Genomic DNA, 21534 nt, shown 5'->3' on the forward strand with positions numbered 1-21534 from the left:
GATATTATTCACACACGGCTATTTGATCCCTAACTAAGCAGAGCTTGTGCTATGGAAACCAGACAACTGATATACTACATGTACTACTTTTCTTTTGTAAATACATACTTATATAGATAATTACACACACACTCAGGACAAACAGATATGTTCATGCACACAAATGTCTGCCCTGGGTGGGGATCGAACCCACAACCTTCGGCGTGAAAGGCAAGTACTGTTACATAAATCTATGTATATATGCACGTCTGTTTATAAAACAGTTATTTTTGACAGCGTAGCTTTATGTGAAAAACAATTTACACAGTCTTAAATTACATGCTACAAACACTTTAAGCATCTTAATGGCCTAGTGGTTAGAACACATGAGTCTTAATCGAAGGTTGCGGTTGTTTTATTTGTTTATAATTCATCTCGTGCCTGGCTATGAAGAAATTCATATTGGGAACCTGCATGTATGTAAAATTAGCTCCAAACATTTTCTCAAGAGGTAAGCAGCCCAGCCCGGCTCAGTAGATTATTTAGTGGTTGCTACTTTATATGCGCACTATGGAAAGTTACCTTAAATGTTTGTAAATTGTCAACTGTACAAGTAAGAGCCGCGTCTCTGCCTACCGCCACCGTCACATTTGATCCTGGACCCACAAATCGTGGCAAATCTGTAACAAAAAAAAACCGCTTTACAACCTTAAAAAGATAATACAGTTTAAAGAGATATAATAAAGGTTCAACTATAATTGTCCTCCTAGGTATACCATGATGAATTCATAAATATAAAAAATAGTGTAATATAAAAGATGTACCTCGTAATTTAAATATTTTGTATAGTATATAATTCAAATATGCACGGTAGAAATGACAATTTTTTAAAGGATTATCGTCACAAAATATCACGCTGGCGAATCTGCGGATTTTGGTCTTTAAAAATAAAACGAAAACTAAATCTAAGCATATCATTATAATTCTTAGTCATTTTTTTTTAATAATAGTAATGCCCGTTTTTTAAGGAATCACTAATATTCGTATTTATCCCTCTACTTAGGCGTAAAGCTTGAGTTAGGAGTGCGGATGACAATAGCCTACGGTGGTCCGTAAGCCATTCTGGTATTATAATCAATTTTCGAGATAAATTTCAGATTATATTAGATTAATCCGATCTGAATTCGAACGGAGAAAAGAAACAAGTGACATATCTGTTTGTATTGTGATAATATATTTTACTGCATTTTTCCAAGCGGTCTACATTTTTGATAATTTCTTTAAAGAAATAAGTTACTTCAAGAAGTAAGTAACCTCTTGAATTAACTTATTAATTATAAAATATACATGACAAATAATAGACATAATAAAATTTTATTAGGTTTTCTATAGACATCAAGATACATCACCGTTGCTGATATGAAATTTGATCATGCAGATAATATATGTACATTATGATGATGTATTTGTGATTATATTTTATTATACAATTCGTCATACTCACTCGCACATATACACACTACACAATACAATAAAAAAACAAACAAATTTTCAATTTACACGCATAAAATCTTCGCTATTTTCCGGTCATGCAACAACAAATTCCAAACATAAAAGCCTTTATATCGGATTTGATTTCATAGGACAAAACAACTATGCCGAATTATTAATATTCGCATGAAACACGCGCTACAGAATTTAGGTACAAATATTTACTTGACTAATACTAACGATAATTGAATAATTCGAACTTTACACAGGGCATGAATAAACACGACCGTACCTGGGTATAAAATATTGGATAACTTTGCTCTCCGCGACCGAACTCTGCTAAAAATGTTCGGATATAATTTATAACAAAAATTTTTAAAGTCGTAATTTATTCCACTGGTTTCTACGTCACTGAAAGGCTCCGTAAATTGCTCAATGGTAAAGTTATAAAGGGCAATACAAGAGTATTATTTGTACGGTTTGTTCGCTTATCTATATATCGAAGAGTAAAATAATTTTAGTTACTATATCATTGGATATTGATATATTATCTGTTTGAGATTAAAAGGATTCCATACCGATACATATTTTATCAGCTTACTATTGTATAATTAATTTTTTACTATCTCTTTCTATCAATAATATAATAGAATGAGATAGCAATAAAGTTTTAAATTGAGGCTGTATCCTTAGAACGTAATAATAACGAAGCAACTAATTGAGTTTTTAATTTGATATATGACAAACATCTTAATAAATATTTGTCATCTTCTTAAGGCATTAATTTGGAAAAATGTATAACTCGTACAACAAAAGACTAAGAACAATTTACATTTATCTTTCGCTTTAGCTCATCAGCGTAAACATTAATTTCATATTTCTAACATTAAAAATTACGAATTTCCATACAAATATTGATCCTCCATTTGACATCTGATGAATTCTGAAAATTCTTATGCCACACCTACCTTGATTAAAGAAATCCTGTGCAAAATTTCATCCTGTTCGAAGCACCGACTTAGGCTGTGCATTGTATGCCAGATGGTCATTTTGAAATTTCATTGAGTAGATTTTATATGATTTCATCGAGATTTATAATATAGGTTAGGAATTATATAATTGGTTGAAGTACAAACAGTACAAACGTAAACAGAATATTGTATAGTATTAACATATTAAACATAGGAAAAACTAAATAAACAGACGATTTGAATATTTCCTCCTTTTTTCAAATCTATGAATTACGTCATCATCATCATCAACAGCTAATCATTGTCCACTGCTAAAGATAGGCCTCTCCCAAGGTGCGCCAAAGCTCCCTGTCCTCTGCCTTTCGCATCCAGTTGGTGCCCGCCACCTTCTTAAGGTCATCGGTCCACCTGGCTGGAGGGCGCCCTACGCTGCGCTTGCCGATTCGCGGTCTACACTCTAGGACTCGTCTGCTCCAACGGCCATCGGTCCTACGACATACGTGACCAGCCCACTGCCACTTCAGCCTGCTAATTTTGCAAGCTATGTCGGTGACTCCGGTTCTTTTCCGGATAATCTCATTTCTGATCTTATCCTTCAAAGATACTCCGAGCATAGCTCGCTCCATAGCACGCTAAGCGACTTTGAATTTGTGGACTAGTCCCGCAGTTAGTGTCCACGTTTAGGCAAATTACGTACCAAGAAAAAAAAATTAAACCAATCGCTCAGCTCGTTAGCATAAAGTTAACTGATTAGTTAAAGTATACCTTCAAGCTCAAATACTTGGTGGAAAATTACGATTACATATCATATAATTGATGCATAAAATCTTTTATCTATTCCAGGTAAAATGTAACAAGAAAACCCTAATCACCGAGCCTTTGAATGTTGAATGAAAAAAAAGGCAGTTAACCAAATGACGGTTAAGGTAAAATTACACGATCTCTCACTTACCTACGCAAATTGACCCCAGGTACCCTTGCAATGATATACCATTTTTCAAATGTACCCAAAAATCCCAAGAGGAAACCAACCATATTTTCAAGAAACGGACATTTCGAGAGGAGCGAGAAACGACAATCGCTCCCTAGACGGATAACGCGAGAAAACATGACCAAAAATGTTTAAATTTTCAGTCTTATAATTAAGATCTTAAGGTTCAATTTTAGAGATATGTTTGTTTTGAAACGAGAACATTTTTCACTTCAGCGGTTTTTATCCTCAGTAACTTGTATTTGAAATTATGAACAGATCCTAGTTGAAACATTTTTAGAGTAAACTCATTTACCGTCATCTAAATTCAGGTTAAGATTTTAATACAAATTAACCAATAACTTAGAGAGGACAGAAAGAGGTATAATATACATACATGAATATACATATACAATTATATCATAAATTACTTTGTAATTAAAATAAAGACAAATTAAGTTGCCACATACAATTTTAATTATACGTCAAATAATTAAAACGCTTTTTAAATAATCAAAAAACGTCCCAATGTGTTTCCTGGGCTTTCACAATATTTGAATTAAGGTTTGAATATTTTGCAAAAAAATTCTGACAGATAATATTATAAAATTTTATAAAATACAATCCAAACTTTTAAAAATATATTTATAACATAAATCCGAGCATCGAACATCGTTTCGCCGTAGCTTCATCCCTAAATCTGACCCCGGATAATTTAAGTTCAATAACGAGAGAATTTAAGCTAAGCTCGGTAAAATCGAAATGAGAATGAAATTGTAGGTAAATATTAATATATATTAAAAAAAATATGTCAACGCGAAAAATACTGTTGTTTGTCTAGCCTCAAGCTAAAATGTATTACTAATTTAGTCGACTAAAATTGCTTTGTAATTCTACCATCCATATTTTTAGTTAAGTTGAACAAATCTAGAACTAAATGGTTTAATTAAAAAAAATAAAGACAGCTTCAGAAAGTACAAAATCGATGAATTATTTAATGATAATTGTTTATTATTTATTTGGTTAATTAGTAAAATGTAACTAAAACTGAAATAAAAGTAAAGTAAAGTAACACCCTGTGAATGTCCCACTGCTGGGCTAAAGGCCTCCTCTCCCTTTTTTGAGGAGAAGGTTTGGAGCTTATTCCACCACGCTGCTCCAATACGGGTTGGTGGAATATACATATGGCAGAATTTCTGTGAAATTAGACACATGCAGGTTTCCTCACGATGTTTCCCTTCACCGTAAAGCACGAGATGAATTATAATCACAAATTAAGCACATGAAAATTCAGTGGTGCTTGCCCGGGTTTGAACCCACGATCATCGGTTGCGATTCACGCGTTCTTACCACTGGGCCATCTCGGCTTTTTTAAAAAACGTAAATACGACATGAGATGATTTCACTTTGACCAAAACTGACAAAGGATTACACAATTAGTTTAAGCATCATATCGAATTATTTACTTAGAAGACAGTAAGCAAATTAAAACTATTAAGAAATGAGAATCTAATTAATGAGTCTGTGTGAGGACGTGTGTATATGTGTGTTATTGTGTTTATAACTATAAATATATTGTATTTATAGTTATTTTAAGGTGTATATAAGCATTTTTAAATGCTAAATTTAGGGAAATGGCAAAAATACGATGCCAGTCGTAATATTCATAAAAAATCATATAAAAGGGTTGATCGAATAAACAATGACTTTGGTCCAATACATGTCCGCCCGTTGAAATAATATTAAAAATCATTTAATTTAGATTTTAGTTTAACTATAAATGTTTTTAACTCGTCAGACTTTTTCAATAAATATATATTATTTTGAAATCGTGTTTTTAAGACAGTTATTAGGTACAGAAAAAATTCTGTATTAAGGCAATATTTTTAATATTCGTATATCCTTGAATCTATCTTTGCCCGCTGAAATATGGTTAATATAAGTCCTTACATATGAAATTGGCGTTTTGTACGGGAGGAATATAAAGTCAATTTTTTTTTTGTAAAATTTATTTAATTAATCAACTTATGCGCCGTTGTTATCTATGCACTTTTGCCATCTCATCGGTAGTTCATTGATCCCTTTACTAAAAAAACCATAGGGGCAAGAATCAAATAACTCTTTGAAGGCGGCTTGGACTGCCGCATCGAAGTTGAATTTTTTTCCTTGGAAGAAGTTTTCCGAATTCCGGAAAAAATGGTAATCTGTTGGAGCAAGGTCCGGGGAGTACGGTAGATGTCGCAGACATTCCAATTGTAGCTAATTAACTTAGTGGTTGTTTGTTGTGCAGTGTGTGTTCTTGCGTTGTCGTGAAGCAGCAGTGGCCTAGAGCGATTGACCAATCTGGTTGCTTAGCAGCTAGTTCTTCCTTCATGGTTTGCAGTTGCTGACAATAGATATCTGCCGTAATCGTTTGGCCAGATTTTAGAAAGCTTTAGTGAACGACACCGGCGCTAGTCCACCAAACACTCACAAGTAACTTTTTCTGAGTCAAATGTTCATTTAGGGCAGGATTTAGCTGGGTCTCCAGGGTTCAGCCATTTTTATCACAAGTAATGACTCGATTTAAAATCTCTTCATAATTGTGTTGGTTGAGCAAAGTAACACAGTAGTCGACGCGTGTTTGCAAGTTCGATTCACTCAATTCATGAGGTTCAAGTTTTTTTACTTTCCCGATTTGCTTCAAGTGGATTAATACAGTTTTATCACTTACCCCGAAACCTGCAGCTATCTCTGAAGTGCTTTGTGATGGATCCGCTTCCACGATAGCCTTTAATTTTTCTTTTTCCAATTTGGTCTCTGGCGGTCCACGGGGTTGGTCCTGAAGGTCGAAATTTCCAGAACGAAAACGTTGAAACCAAAAACGTACCGTACTTTCTTTTGCGACACCAGCGCTGTACAGATCATTAATCGTTTGAACTGTTTCTGCAGCACTGGTGCCACAGTAGAACTCGTACTCGCAAAAATATACCGATATTTCATGTTTTCCATTGTGCGGTAATAAGCGACGCCAAAAAAAAAAATTATAAGGAAAAAAGAAATGAATGACTGTTTTCAAAACTCAAATGTACCAGCTAAATGAATTTATAAATTTGAATTCGGAATTCTTAACCAAAGAGGAGATATTTCAGATCATCAGAGATGTGGTTTGTACGACAAAACGCTAATTTCATATGTAGGGACCTAATAAATGTCGAAACAATGAATGCCGATTCGATAATCGTAATTTATTTTATAAACCGGTTAGATTTGGTAAAATAAATACAATATTTTAATAAAAATTAAAATATTGAAAACTTAAAATTTATAGGGTTACACCTAGTATAGGTTAAAAAAAATAGTAGTATAAATGGTTCAATGGATGTTCATAATTACAATATTAAAATATAAAAGCCATTAATCAAATACCGTGGCCGAAAACAGTCGCTAGAATATCATTATCAACACCATCATAATCACCACTGGTTGTTTGCTACTAAGGGCTCTGTGCAAGCTCGTCTGGGTACTACTCACTCACCAGATATTTTACCGCAAAACAGCAGTCTTTCGTTTTGTTGTATTCCAGTTTGAGCCAGTGTGATTACAGGCACAAGGGACATTACATCTTATTTCCCAAGGTTGGTGGCACCTTTGCAATGGAAACAATGGTCAACATTTCTTACAATGCCAGTGTCTATGGGCGTTGGTGACTACTTACCAATGTTAGGTATCAGAAATTTGTTAGGGCTCTGTGCATACGTCTGCTATTCATTAGTTATTCTGTATTCATAACAAACTGAACGATAGTGAGTAATTACAGACAAGGGGTGCTAACGTCTGAGATCCCATAGTTTTTTATTGATAAGATACAAGAAGCGATTTATACTTCTTGGCAGTATCGGCGAATATAATCACTTGTTTTTATTTATAGTTGCTTGTAAGTTTTTCTTTTAATTATAACTAAGACATCAATTATAAGCATATCATTATGTATCAAATATTTATAAACATAATCGTACATATTAATCATCATAATATAATAATAATATAATATAATAATATTCTGGGACATTTTTCATACACGGCCATCTGATCCCAAATTAAGCTTGTATAAAGCTTGTGCTATGGAAACCAGACAATTGATATACTACATATACTACTTTTCTTTTGTAAATACATACTTATATAGAAAATTACACCCAGACTCAGGACAAACAGACATGTTCATGCACACAAATGTCTGTCCTAGGTGGGAATCGAACCCACAACCTTCGGCGTGAAAAGGCAAGTATCTACCAACCACGCCAACCGGCTCGTCAAAATCATGCATCATAATAATTGATAGTAAATCAATACGTAGCGTGAAATGGTACATATATTTAACAGCAAAATTTATACCGTATTACCGTATTTGTGTTCCGTACACAAATAAAGTATGTAGTAAATGTACGTATTTTCATGTTATAATTGCTATAAATTAATACATCACACAAACTAATTTAAAATCCAGTAACCATATCGTAATCGATAGGAAAACGTGATTTCTTTTATGTTTTGTGAGACGTGAGCCTTATGTAATGTGATGTACAAAAAAAGAGCATAAAATAATATGTCTAAAAAACTATATTTTCCATGCAAAAATTGCCAGTAACCAAATCTATGGAGCTACCATTGACATGAAAAAGACTCAATGAAAATATATAAAAGAAAAAAAAACAACTTTTATTAAACCTACTATCAATAATAAGTGACATATTGAATTGTCACGCGTCTGAACGCATCGTTCACTAATTAGTTGTGAATCGTCAGTCAAATAAACGATATAATAATTTTTCGGCCGCTGGAGTGCAATACGTTACCTCTTTACGTCAAATACAAATGAATGATTATTCTCTAGAGATGTTCAATGAAAGAATTTAAATAAAGTTGTGTATATTATTCATTGATTATAGACGAACTTGATAGGCTTAAAGTAGAGCAAAATTGGAGTTTTAAATAATGGTATTTTCTTATTATAGTGATGAAACAGATTTTATATTTATGGAATCTGTATCGACTACTCGATATTACAATACAGTTCGCGCTCGAAATAATCGGTGGGACCAAATTATGCTTAAAACAAAGCGAACTATATTCTGCTGTTAACAAAACTGTTAAAAATTTGGTATTTACAGTTATTTTATTTTATTTCTGATTTTCAATCCTGTTGCCGTACTTCGCAGTGTCAAGTATACGATTCCGATTAGAAATTTTATTTTATAAATAACGTAAGCATATAATATAAAAATCTAGCTAGCGATATTAAGAAATAACAAAATTTAATGAACACTCACCTATTCATTTTTATTAGTAAAATATTATACTCTTAACAACGGCCAAACCATAAAACTAGCCGGTTGACGTGGTTGGGAGATACTTGCCTTTCACGCCGAAGACAACCTTCGACGTGAAAGGATGTTCTGGGTGGATTCGATTCCCACCCAGGACAGACATTTGTGCGCATGAACATGTCTTTTTGTCCTGAGTCAGGGTGTAATTTTCTGGTTTCGCCTTTCGGACGTCGTTGAGCGAGGTTGTGTTTCTTACTGCGATAAGATTGTTCGAATTGATGCATAAACGACATCTGGCTTTGTAAACTGGTTTTGTTATCTCTAATGCGACACATCTGGACATTCTTGCTTGGTATATGGACTTTTGTTTCGCGTATCGATTGGTTTTGTTGTTTTGAATTAGGTCTTTATAGACCTTTTTTTGTTATCGTTGGTTGTTTTTTTTTTGGTCTTTTGATTTCGATTTTTGTTTGTTGTTTTCGGCAATGGACGTCGTCAGATGCCTTGGTTAGACGAAAGCGGCCTTATGGCCTATTAATTTTTAATTCTGACTCCGATACGGAGACGGAGTCGAGGTTGACTGGCTGGCCCCACTGCCGAAACCCGCACCGGCACCTAAACGTGTGACTTACGCCCACATCCTGGAGCGGGCCGAGCAAGGCGTCAAGCTCCAGGATCTAGGGCTCTGCGGGGGACTTAAGGTCAGAAGGTCGGCAACGGAAGCCAGGGTCCTGGAACTCCCGAAGGCACAAACAGAGCAGGCGGAAAAGCTAGCCGAGAAGCTCCGCACTGTTATAAGTATATATTTATTACAACAGCGAAAAGGTTGTCCGAAGCTGATCGCCTCCTGGTTGGGTGGAGCTCAACCAAGGTGTACGTACTGGAGCAGTGCCCTTTGCGCTGCTTCAAATGCATGGGCCTTGGTCACACTAAGGCGCTCTGCCCATCTAAGGCGGAATGAGGGGGGCTTTGTTACCGGTGTGGTGTCGAAAGCCACAAGGCAGATACCTGCACCGGAAAGTTGTGCTGCGCTGTATGCACAGATGCCGGTAGGCTTTTCGGGCACGTAATGGGGTCAGGGGAGTGTAACCCACCGATCACTAAAGGAAAAATGTTCTTAGGCACCCAGACCACTGATAACGTCGGACAGCGCCAAGCTGAGGAGGAATGCCCATGTCTTTCATGAATGAGACGGGCAAACTCTTCGAGAAGATTGTCGCTGCCCGTCTTGTTCAGCACCTCGAGGAGGTGGGACCGGGTCTTTCAGAGGCTCAGTTCGGGTTCAGGGCGGGTCAATCAACTATTGACGCCCTGAACACCCTGAAGACCCGGACCATGGAGTATCGCTGGACGTGGCGAACGCCTTCAATAGTCTTCCTTTCGGGATAATAGGGGAGGCGCTTCGATATCACGGGGTGCTTTCCTATCTCAGAAGGCTGTTGGGGGCATACCTCCAGAATCGGATGGTCCTCTGGGAGGGGGGCGATGGGCGACTTGTCCGGCGTCGAGTAGGCTGCGGCGTTCCACAGGGGTCGGTTCTCGGCCCAATCCTGTGGAACGTTGGCTTTGACTGGCTCCTGCGAGCACCCGTCCTTCCCGGGATGGAGGTGCTGTGCTACGCGGACGACACCCTCATCACGGCGACGGGGTGGTACTGTACGGTGCGCCCATTTGGGTGGACGCTCTCACTGCTCGTAACAAGGCTCTTCTTCGGAGACCACAGAGAGTCATAGCGGTGAGAGCGATACGTGGTTACCGTACAGTGTCATGGACGGCAGCGACTTCTTGCGAGCGATCCGCCTTTGGAACTCCAGGCAGAGGTGCTTGCAGAAGTGTACCGGTTCCGGGTGGAAGCGAGGTCGAGTGGCGTCCAGTATGGGCGGAGGTGGAGCGAGTCAGGGCTCTAGCCCAGTGAGCCTTGATTTGCACGTGGGAGGAGGACCTGGGGTCCCCCTCGGCAGGCCTGGCGACAGTGGAGGTGGTCCGTCCCCACTTGAGTCGCTGGGTGGAACGGATTCACGGGACACTCACATTCAGGCTGACACAGGTACTTACCGGGCACGGTTGCTTCGGTAGGTATGTGCACCGGATAGCGAGGCCGGGAGTCACTCCCGAGTGCGAGTCTCGAGTCTCGAGTGCGGCGCGCCTTCAAACACGGCGCATCACACCCTGATTGAGTATGCTGCATGGGGTCCTCAGCGCCATTAGCTGGCGGCCATTGTAGGCGGAGACCTCTCGCTGCTGAGCGTGATAAACGCCATGATCGGTAGCGAGAGGGGCTAGAAGGAGATGGTCTCTTTCTGCGAAAACGTCATGTCGAAGCCGCGGAGCGGGAGCGTGACAACAGTGCTTCCGTTGACCCGCTTCGCCGAAGAAGACCGGGGAGAAAACGTCGGCGCTATGCAAACCTTCTCCTCCTACCATAAATATCGCCGGGGCTAGGGGGTGTCTGTAACCTGAGAACCCCTTAGAATTTGGAGGCCTGCAGAGGCGGGCCTACCGACAGGACATCACGGTAGTATGCGCAAGCGATCCCGTGGCGTCCCCCGAAAAGACGGTGTGGGTATCGCTGGTTTTTTGGTGGGTATTCCGGCGCCTTCAGCGGCGGCGAGCCCCACATAACCCCCCACTTCAAGTGGAGGAAACGCGTAAATGCGTTTTTCCAGCGAAAAAAAAATGGTTTAATTTTCTATATAAGTATGTATTTACAAAAGAAAAGTAGTATATGTAGTATATCAGTTGTCTGGGTTCCATAGTACAAGTTTTGCTTAATTTGGAATCAGATGGTCGTGTATGAATAATGTCCCAAGATATTATTATTATTGTAATTATTGTAAATTTTTAGTAGTCACCACCGCCCATAGACTGGCTCTGTAAAAAATGGTTAATAAACCATTCCTAACATCGCCAATGCGCCACCAACGTTGGGAACTGAGATGTTTTGTCCTGTGCCTGCAGATACACTGGCTCAATAACCTTCCAATCCGGGACACAACAACAGTAAGATGAGTTAGTGGTAACTACACAGATGGGGTAGCACAAAGCCCTACCACCAAGTGCAACTCCACTAGTGTCATATAGGTTTGATATCTCACGTTTTGTAATGGAATATTTATCAAAAAGAAGAGTAAGGTTTTTAATTGAAGGAATTCGCTGTTACAAAATGTCTTCATCAAATAAAATACCATTAATCAATTGCATAACAGTTATAATATTATTTCGAATTTACATCGCTGACAATTTGTCATCGTTCAATAGTTTGATAATATAATTTCAAATGGTAAAATTATTTTAAACGGTTCATTATATATGACTAACGGATTAACATTTATCAATTAATTTTATAAAATAAAATTAAAACTATTACTACAGTCTGTTTTCAATTTAAATCAATTATTATTAACGGTATAATATTTTAAATAAAATTACTTTGATTTATTTATGTGTGGTTATAATATTAATGTGTCAAGTTGCTCCATACGGTTTTTATTAGGTGTTGCTACTCCACTCCAAAATCGTAGCTTGATTTTAAGTAGCGTTTTTTGAGAATGGGTTGTCAAAACAAACAAACTCTTCAGCTTTATTATAATAAGTACTATTACGATTTCGCCCGCCAGGTGCACACTTTCAATACAGTTATTGTAAAGTACTCAAGTCTACACGACATTAAGCTGTGAGTTCAAACATGCATATTTTGCTTTTGGCTTACTTTGTTACATTCTTACAAGTGAAGCTTGTATAAAGAGCGTAAAAATAACTATGAAATCCAATTTAATGTTAAGTAAATAAGATGTTCAATTTATACTTTACAAATCGGGTTAAATTGCTTATAAATATGTATCTTATTTTCCTATATGATATGTTAGGCAAAAGAAATACTTTTGAAAATACATGTATAGAAATATAATATAAAAATATGTAAATTCTACTAAAATACAAATATTTTTACTGGCATTTATATTATTATTTTTGTTAAAAACATCATTTCATGTTTCTGTTTTTAAACTAAATAACGATTTTGTTAGTCTGCAGTACGCTGAATTTATTAAGGAATTAACTGATTGAGATGCCAATTAGTGAAATTAAACACCAAAAAATACTTATTAAATACTCGAATAGTACAAAAATACACCTATACACCTTTTTTTGCTGTAATATTAGTCACTTAACATCATTCTAAAACATATCCAAAACTTATGTACATATAATGTGAAGTCTAGTAAACGTTATGTAAAAAGTTCGAAAAGAAAAGATAATATTTTAATTTATTTTATTTTTCAGTGTTCTTATTAATTCATTTTATCAAAATTACGTAAGGGTTCACAAAAAAAGTACTTATATTACAGAGCGAGGCTATTAGATAATATTGAGTCTATTGACGATGAATTAAGGGTGGATGAATACATACACATACAAGGTTGTTTCGCTTGTGATGACGACACAATGTTCGAGAATAATGGAGTTTTTTTTATTTAATAAATGTTTTGGATCGAACTTTAAGAGTAAACGGGAGTTAACGGTAACTTTGTGAGTAAACGGGATTCCAGGGGATCCCAGGATTTAGAGAATACGGGTAATACTTACGGTAGGGGGAAGATGAGCATAGCACCTATGCCTTCAATAGTCTTTTTCAAATCAATCAGGAACGGATCAGCGGAGGCGTCCTCCATTCCTCAATGGAGCCACCCACTCATCAAATATTCTACCGCCAAATAGCAAAACTTAGTATTGTTGTGTTCTGAATTGAAGGAGAGTAAGCCAGCCAGCTATAGACACAAGAGACACATCTAATATCTCAATTTTGGTAGCGAGTTCGCAATATAAAAAATGCTTAATATTCCTTAGGTGGACTTATTTAATAGGTGGACCGACGACCTTAAGAAGGTGGCGGGCACCAACTGGATGCGGAAGGCGGAGGACAGGGAGCTTTGGCGCACCTTGGGAGAGGCCTATGTTCACCAGTGGACAACGATTGGCTGTTGATTGATTGATTTGATAATATTCCTTACAGCTTCAATGTCCAATATGGATGGCGGTAACCATTCACAATCAGTTAGTCAATTTGCCCGTCTGCCTATTTATAATATAAAAAAATATATGTACCAGATACATGAAAAAACTCAGCAAGATTTCTTATTTCATAAATACCGTCATCTATAAATAGCTGATTCAATATTAAAGTTTGTTATCAAAAACACTTAAGACATTTATTATCCATAAGATCTTTAATGCAGTAGCTGCAGGCTATTTCTGATATTGTAAAATATAACATACAGCAGCATAATCATATTGAAATGATATTCCTCTGTAGTATAATCACAGCGAAAAAACGCCGAGATGGCCCCGTGGTTAGAATGCGTGAATCTTAACCGATGATCATGGGTTCAAGCCCGGGCAAGCACCACTGAATTTTCATGTGCTTAATTTGTTATTATAATTCATCTCTCTTGACGGTAAAGGACAACATCGTGAGGAAACCTGCATCTGTCGAATTTCACTGAAATTCTGCCACATGTGTATTCCAGCAACCCGCATTGGAGCAGCGTGGAAGCCTTAGCCCAGCATTGGGACATTCACAGGCTGTTACTGAGAAATAAGAGCAGACATAGGCTAGAACATGTAAATTGTAAACGAAGACAATTGATTCAACAAGACCTTCCTTCATTCCAAACCTTCTCAGCAGTAGGACGTTTATAGACTTCACTGTAAGTTAGTAGCTCTCGCGTCCTCTCTTTTGGTGTTCATCTGTTTACCCTTGTGGCATTTGTAAAGAGGATAACTCAAAATATTAACAGAGGTAAGTTTCGCATTGTCAGGTAAAACTGGTACTCATTAGTAATATCAAAATAAAAAACACTATTACTCAAGATCATTGAGGGTCAAGTACGATCTCAAATGAAAACATTATAGACAAAAACAAATGCTGCCCTTGTTAAATACATGGACCAACCTTTTTTATTGTCTTTACATATTACGTTCTACGCAATAATTAGGTACATAACACCATTTTGGAATGAGACCCCACACATCAACAGAGTCTACGCTAAAATAAATTTTCGGTAATATTTCATAAGTTGAGTGGAGTTAGTGAAATTTTGCACGGCTTATGTCAGCTATATTTTACCTGTCCACATATATTGTGTGATATTTATGTTCCCAGATCTTTTATGTTGCCTAATAATTTTACACGGTATATTACCTAATTTATTTTGTAGATCCTTAATACTCAAGATAGGAGCCCAAATACTTTGTTATAGCTCATTCTTATTAAGTATGGAAACAAAAAATCCACCCTTTACCAATTTCCCAAAAATATAGATCATCCTTAATGTGGGTGATATTGTTGTTTAGGTATTTTTTTATATACTGTAATATTGCATAATAGTCGCAAGCGACATTTGAGCTTTGCTCGCGTCTTTAGTATGTATTGATTATAATGTTTCTTGAGTTTAGCAGTTTGATGTACCTGAGCACTTTACCTACATCGAGGCAAGTATAAGTCAATTATATTCCTATTCAAATATATATTAAATTCTAAAGTCGATTTAAATATTAGTCTTATTATAGTTCAAAAATAGAATGAGCTTAACTCGAATTATAATTAATTAATAATTAACACCATAATTCAGAAATAAATCAACAGTGATCGTTATATTTACAGTATAGATATAATTGATGAATAAATGAACATAATAATAACTTATGAATGAAGCATATTATTTCAAGCTGCAGTTACTGTAAGTGCCCAGCCAGACATGCTATCACAAAGCTTTATCGTTAGTGAGAATCTACCGAAGATAGCTTATATATACCTTCTACAATTTTTAATCAATGTCCATAAAATATGGAACAGAGTATTTCAAATTTAAGGGTTGGCCTTTTTTTGAAAATAAAGATAAATATCTTTACTAAAGTCTTAAGACTTGTAATATATATTTTTTGTAACTTTGTTAAATAAATTTAATCAATAAAATGATTTTATGTTTTGCTAATAAAAATGTCATGTCTTATATAGTCAACTTAGTCAGGTGAAAAAATAAACATCTTACGGAATTGTGTCCAACACTCGGAGGCTCCCTCTGAGTTTTTCTTTAGTGCCAACTATGAGATGAATTATTGTTATTTTAACAAACACAGCATTTGAAAACTGTGTACTATTTATTTTTATATACGAAAACAATCTTCGATTAATCCATATTTTCTATTCAATGTGTTCACAAACAAAAATATACATTTTATCTTTATTGAAATTTGGCCGTCATTGGAACGCCCAGACGATGTGAAGCATAAATAACATATAATTCAGTAAAATAAAAATATTTTTACCATTATTATATAAAATACATAGCAAAATAAGGCGTGGAGGCATATGAGTGTCGAGCTGTTTGTTGTTACGGCAGACGAGTCTGTATCGGACTACTGGAGTATTGGAGTCGGACCTCCCAAAACGCGCCAATAGAAGTTTCATATAAAAAAACTGACTACTAGTATCGTACGAAGTATTTCATAAGTATTTCGATTTTTAGAAAACATTCCCAACGTAATTGCTCTTTGTGATGTCATTTTTTATTAGAGAATACATCGCTAAGCATTTTTGAAACACTTTTCCTATAAAACTGTCTCCGTGTCGGAATTTCAAGTGTTACATTTTCATGTACATGTCGCTATAAACTTTCTTAATAAAATCACATCTTTCCTTTATTCCATGTTAAGTTAAGTTTATTAATTTTAAAATAACTAGATTATTTCATGCAATGAAAGTGAAACAATAATTACTTAACTACTACTAACGGATAACTTTCATTCATCGACTATAAATAAATAGAAGTAATGAAACAGTACTCTAGCTTTTTACTTACATTTGCTGATAATTCTTTTTTTTTCTTTTTGTTTTTAGGAAAAAATAATTGAATTCTAATTACATACAAATAAATTTATACACACAATAATCAATTACTACAAAATATTCGTATTTGTATAAGAAGGCAAAAGAAGGTTTTAGTTTTTTTAATTTTACCTTTCTTTAATCAACAATATTTTTCGATCATTATTTCAAATGTGAAAAGTTATTTGATCACATTTTTATTTCACAAAAACAGTTAAACCAATAAAATATTCGATCATAAATGCATGATATCAAAATGTCATAAAACATATATGCATTCTAAAGCTTGTTCTTATAAAAATATTGGATGTAGAAAAACCAACAAAATCCGCAGAGCTCTATGCTAAAATATTATTATCTTATAAAATTTAAAAGCACTTTTAAAAATAATATTAATGTATAATATCATCGAATATGTTATGTTGCATGTATGTATTTGCATGTATGATCATTCAAATTATAATTTTAACTGTTGTTTCCTTGGCATACCTGATGATCGGAGAGCTGAGCATACTTTGCTTAAGACTTTTATTACAGGTCAAAGAATTAACGGACTCAGCCTGGATCTGGATAATCGTTTTGACGGCGTGTATTTCCTTATGTAGTTGTATTTTTTTATCTTTAATGTTTTATTTTTTTCATGACAATTAAGTATTTTATATATTTCATATCAATCAATCAATCAACAGCCAATCGTTGTCCACTGCTGAACATAGGCCTCTCCCAAGGTGCGCCAAAGCTCCCTATATTATATATATAAATAATTACATTACTTTATATTTCATATAAAGTAATGTAATTATTTTATTGTAATTATTCTAAGCTTAGAAAGCTTAAAACGATTCAGCCATGATCACGTCTGTAATTAAAATTAAAACTAAAGTGAAAATAATAAAACCAATGACGTCATTTGATTTTAGGTAACAACCCTTTCCAGTAATACGCGTGGATAATGGAAAAACGTTCTTTTGATGTTTTGCAGTGTAATAATTTGATATAAGTATTATTGAAATTTTAATAGCTTATTTGACACATGGATTATTAGTACTAACTTTCCATAGTTATGACACATTTATGCACTTGATGAAATCGTCATATCTATAAAACATTTTGCAGTAATTAAGCTAATCATATTAAAAATCCGCTTTTAAGACACACAAATGATCATTTAGTAGCGTACACAAAAATCTGTATTTAAATGCTCGCTTGATTAATTAAACCCCACACGCATTCATCAAGTCCTTTGACAGTTTGAGCGAAGGCTTCGGTTTGTCTGGTTCACCAAATTTAACCAATTACAAGCGTACGCGTTGCAAAAACGAACTCGTTTATAAGCATTAATGAATAGGGTTTTAAAACCAATTTCAACACTTTTTTTGTTGCTTTTTTATTCAATTGAAACATGATTTTTATTTTTTTAGATATATTTTTTTATGACAATCTAGCTTTCATCCACAGCTTTTAGCCTATTTTACATTGTAAAAGTTTGATTGATTAATCAAATGTATTATATGAAGCCCAGACATAAAAGTAATAGGAGGGACCAAATTATGAAAGAAATAAGAACTATATTTTTCTGATCACGAAACTCATAAATTTGATCAAATTGTATAACATTGACAACACGCATGGTAAGTATTTACAAAAAATTCATACAGCACGATTTAGAAACTCCAAAAATTAACGCCATCTAGTAACATACAATGAGAAACCTGTTTTATTTAATATTTGCTTTGAAGTATTTATAAATGACAATACTTTAAATAAAGTAAATTACCTTTACTTACGAAAAAATAAAATTAATTGTTAATTTTAGCGGACCTTAAAATATAAATCTTATTTATTGCTTTTCGTGTCTCTTAGTGCTCGATTACGCAAAAACCGTTAGAGAAAATATAATTTTATGACAGAAGCAAAATATCAATTAAAAAGAAGTAATAAATCAAAAAAGCCGAGATGGCCCCGTGGTAAGAACGCGTGAATCTTAACCGATGATCGTGGGTTCAAACCCGGACAGGCACCATTGAATGTTCTTGTGCTTAATTTGTGATTATAATTCATCTCGTGCTTTACGGTGAAGGAAAACATCGTGAGGAAACCTGCATGTGTCTAATTTCACTGAAATTCTGCCGCATGTGTATTCCATCAACCCGCACTGGAGCAGTGTGGTGAAATAAGCTCCAAACCTTCTCCTCAAAAAGGGAGAGGAGGTCTTCAGCCCAGCAGTGGGACATTCACAGGCTGTTACGGATACGGAATTATCACATTATTACGAATTGAACGATTTTTTATAATAAAAATCATTTAGAGATCTTATCGATATCTTATACTGCCTTTTAAATATTACCCCCTCAATCATCGTTAACATAGCCATCGCTAACAAAAAATAATCATAATAGAAACACAATACGTCCGTGACAACTACGATATGTATGCTGCCAGACCTATTGCCCACAGATCGCTAACAATATTACACATTTTTCATTGGACAAAATCCTTTCATGTACATCGAACAAAAATACTTCCTTACCGATCGTCAAATTATAAAAATCAGGACCATGAAGTTTTATATAAAATACCTACATCTACTTTCATAATCTAGGTATGTGTACGGGTTAATAGGCCATCTGATAGTGAATTCACATGATTGCCCGTAGACATTGGCGTATAAAACTTTACTTACCACTCCAAAGCGCCACCAACATTTTTTTTTATATTTCTGGTAGGGCAATTGACTCTACTCCACCTGATGGTAAGCGGTAGTAGAGTCCAAACGCAACGACGGCCAGTACAGTCGAGAAGAATGTTCTGCACTAGCCGCCTCTGCCTTGCCGGCCTCTTCACGCCTCGTTTGAAGGAACCCGGGTTGGGTACTCGGTCCAAATACTGTGACTAAATTAGTTATACTTACCATTGAACGACACAAAATGGAATCAATATAAATAATAAATATGTATTATAATTGGAAATTTTAATAAATTCCGCAAGCCTTAAATATTGCAAGGCATCACTGATAGGTGGATCGAAAATCATCGATCAGCTTAACGCTAGTATATACTAACAACGATTCGTTTGAGCATAGTTTCTAAGAAGTTGCACTAAATCGAGAACATTCCTAGTCCGCTGAAGTAAACATTTGCTTATAATATTAACATGGTTATACTGGTGTACTTCTGAAAAGCGCATACCACCGATCGATCTGAATTTGGTATAATAACGTATTATGGCCTCCTTATCACGAATATCATAACGAAAATTGGTCAAATCAAAACGCCATTTTAAATATGAAAACGAAGGAAAACTCTTTTAGTTCAGTGTGCATAGTCGCGCATTCCTAACCGATTTAGACTATTTTAGCTTTCCCTCAATTGATAGGTGACAGATGACAGTTGACAGACGACAGTTGACAGATAACAGTTGACAGGTGACAGATGACAGTTGATAACGCTTACACCCACACTCACTCACGCACACGCATATACATTCAGCGGAGAGGGTTTTGAATTGTATAAAAGCCGTGAAATGTAGACAACCAACTTATTAAAAACATAGTTTGTTTTTACAGAATAGCTACAAACTTTTTTTTAATTTTTCACAAGCGAGGTACAAAGTGAGTTCTTACACCGTAGCTAGTCAGACAACTAATGCCAGCATTAAAGTGTTAAACTTACTAAAAATCTATTCCAAATAACATTAGACATGTTTTATTTTACTTATCAAACAATTTTTGAATACGTACAAATGCAATTTTTTAAATTGATTGATAACTTACAACAAAATAAAAAAGGATTTCTAAGGTTGATATAAGGTTTAAAAAGTTCAATAATAGTCTCGAAGCAATTTCAATCGAGTTAACCAAACTAAATTATTGAATACAATTGGACAAGCTTATTCAAATGAAATTCGAATTCATTTTCTATTTCACTCAAATTCATAAAACCAAATTTAATTACTACCAATATGAAGCCGGTCAAGTGGCCATGCATTCAAACCCGATTTCACAGCTTGTTAGCCACAGTCGACGGTAAAATCTGCGTATATGAAATGAATTTTTAAAACGATTTTTATCATTTTTTTCTGTGCGTCAAGGTTGATTGATTAAATGTTAAAAAATATACCAAGTTTACGTTCACATTTTAATAAAATTTTCATAAAGTTTTTCATACTATAATTGTTTTTTCAATTTTGTTAAATCTTTTTATCAATGAGGTAATAGTTCAACTTCAAAATCATTTCATTTTAATTAATGATCTTATGTATTAAAACTTTAACAAATATAAGCCTTTAAAAATTTACGCTTTTAAAAATGTGTGATGTTATGCCTTAAAAACATTACGTTGAATGGAATGAACGTTAGCATCGGCTAATAGAAATTGATATTTTTCTTCACCGATGTATAGCCAGTGCCAAGACCATGGTTGAGTTGAGTTACTCATTATTAAAGCTATAAAATATATAATCACTATTCTGCCAACGTCTTGCCCTACTAATTTCTTAAATTTTTGTGTATCTCATATAGTTTTTACAGCTTGGTTTCAAAAGCACATGTACCGACAATTTTCTTTCTGACATTAAGCTACATCTAATAAAATATTAACATACAATATAGCTCAGTGTGAATGTCCTAAAACGTTCCATATCAATTATATTAATAGTTTTAGGTTTCGATAAAAACATTAAAAAAGAACTTGTATTAATTACATGACTTTTACTATGATTTAGGGGTAGAAATATGTAAATTTACTGAAATACAAAATGAAATTATTTGTGTCATGTAACAAAACATTCGGCAATGATTGGTGGGCATTCGTTTTTGCATATTTCAATTCGCTATGATTTTAAAAAACTAGCATAATCGTACAATATAAAAAATAAACTGCAAAAATATATATACATATAAAGACATATAAATAAAAAAATAAAAAAGCA

The 21534-nt window shown here is 34.9% G+C and overlaps 1 protein-coding gene across 1 annotated transcript in view; it reads right to left on the bottom strand.

Moving 5' to 3' along the window:
- Positions 1-21534, bottom strand: part of LOC126768977 (lachesin-like) — a 70259-nt gene that overhangs the window by 24763 nt on the left and 23962 nt on the right. Inside the window, exon 2 of the mRNA XM_050487491.1 lies at positions 562-659. Coding sequence (XP_050343448.1) covers positions 562-659 — 98 coding nt within the window. The remainder of the gene's footprint in view (positions 1-561; positions 660-21534) is intronic.

This window comes from Nymphalis io, chromosome 6 (genome assembly GCF_905147045.1).
Source record: "Nymphalis io chromosome 6, ilAglIoxx1.1, whole genome shotgun sequence".
In the NCBI taxonomy this organism is placed as follows: domain Eukaryota; kingdom Metazoa; phylum Arthropoda; class Insecta; order Lepidoptera; family Nymphalidae; genus Nymphalis; species Nymphalis io.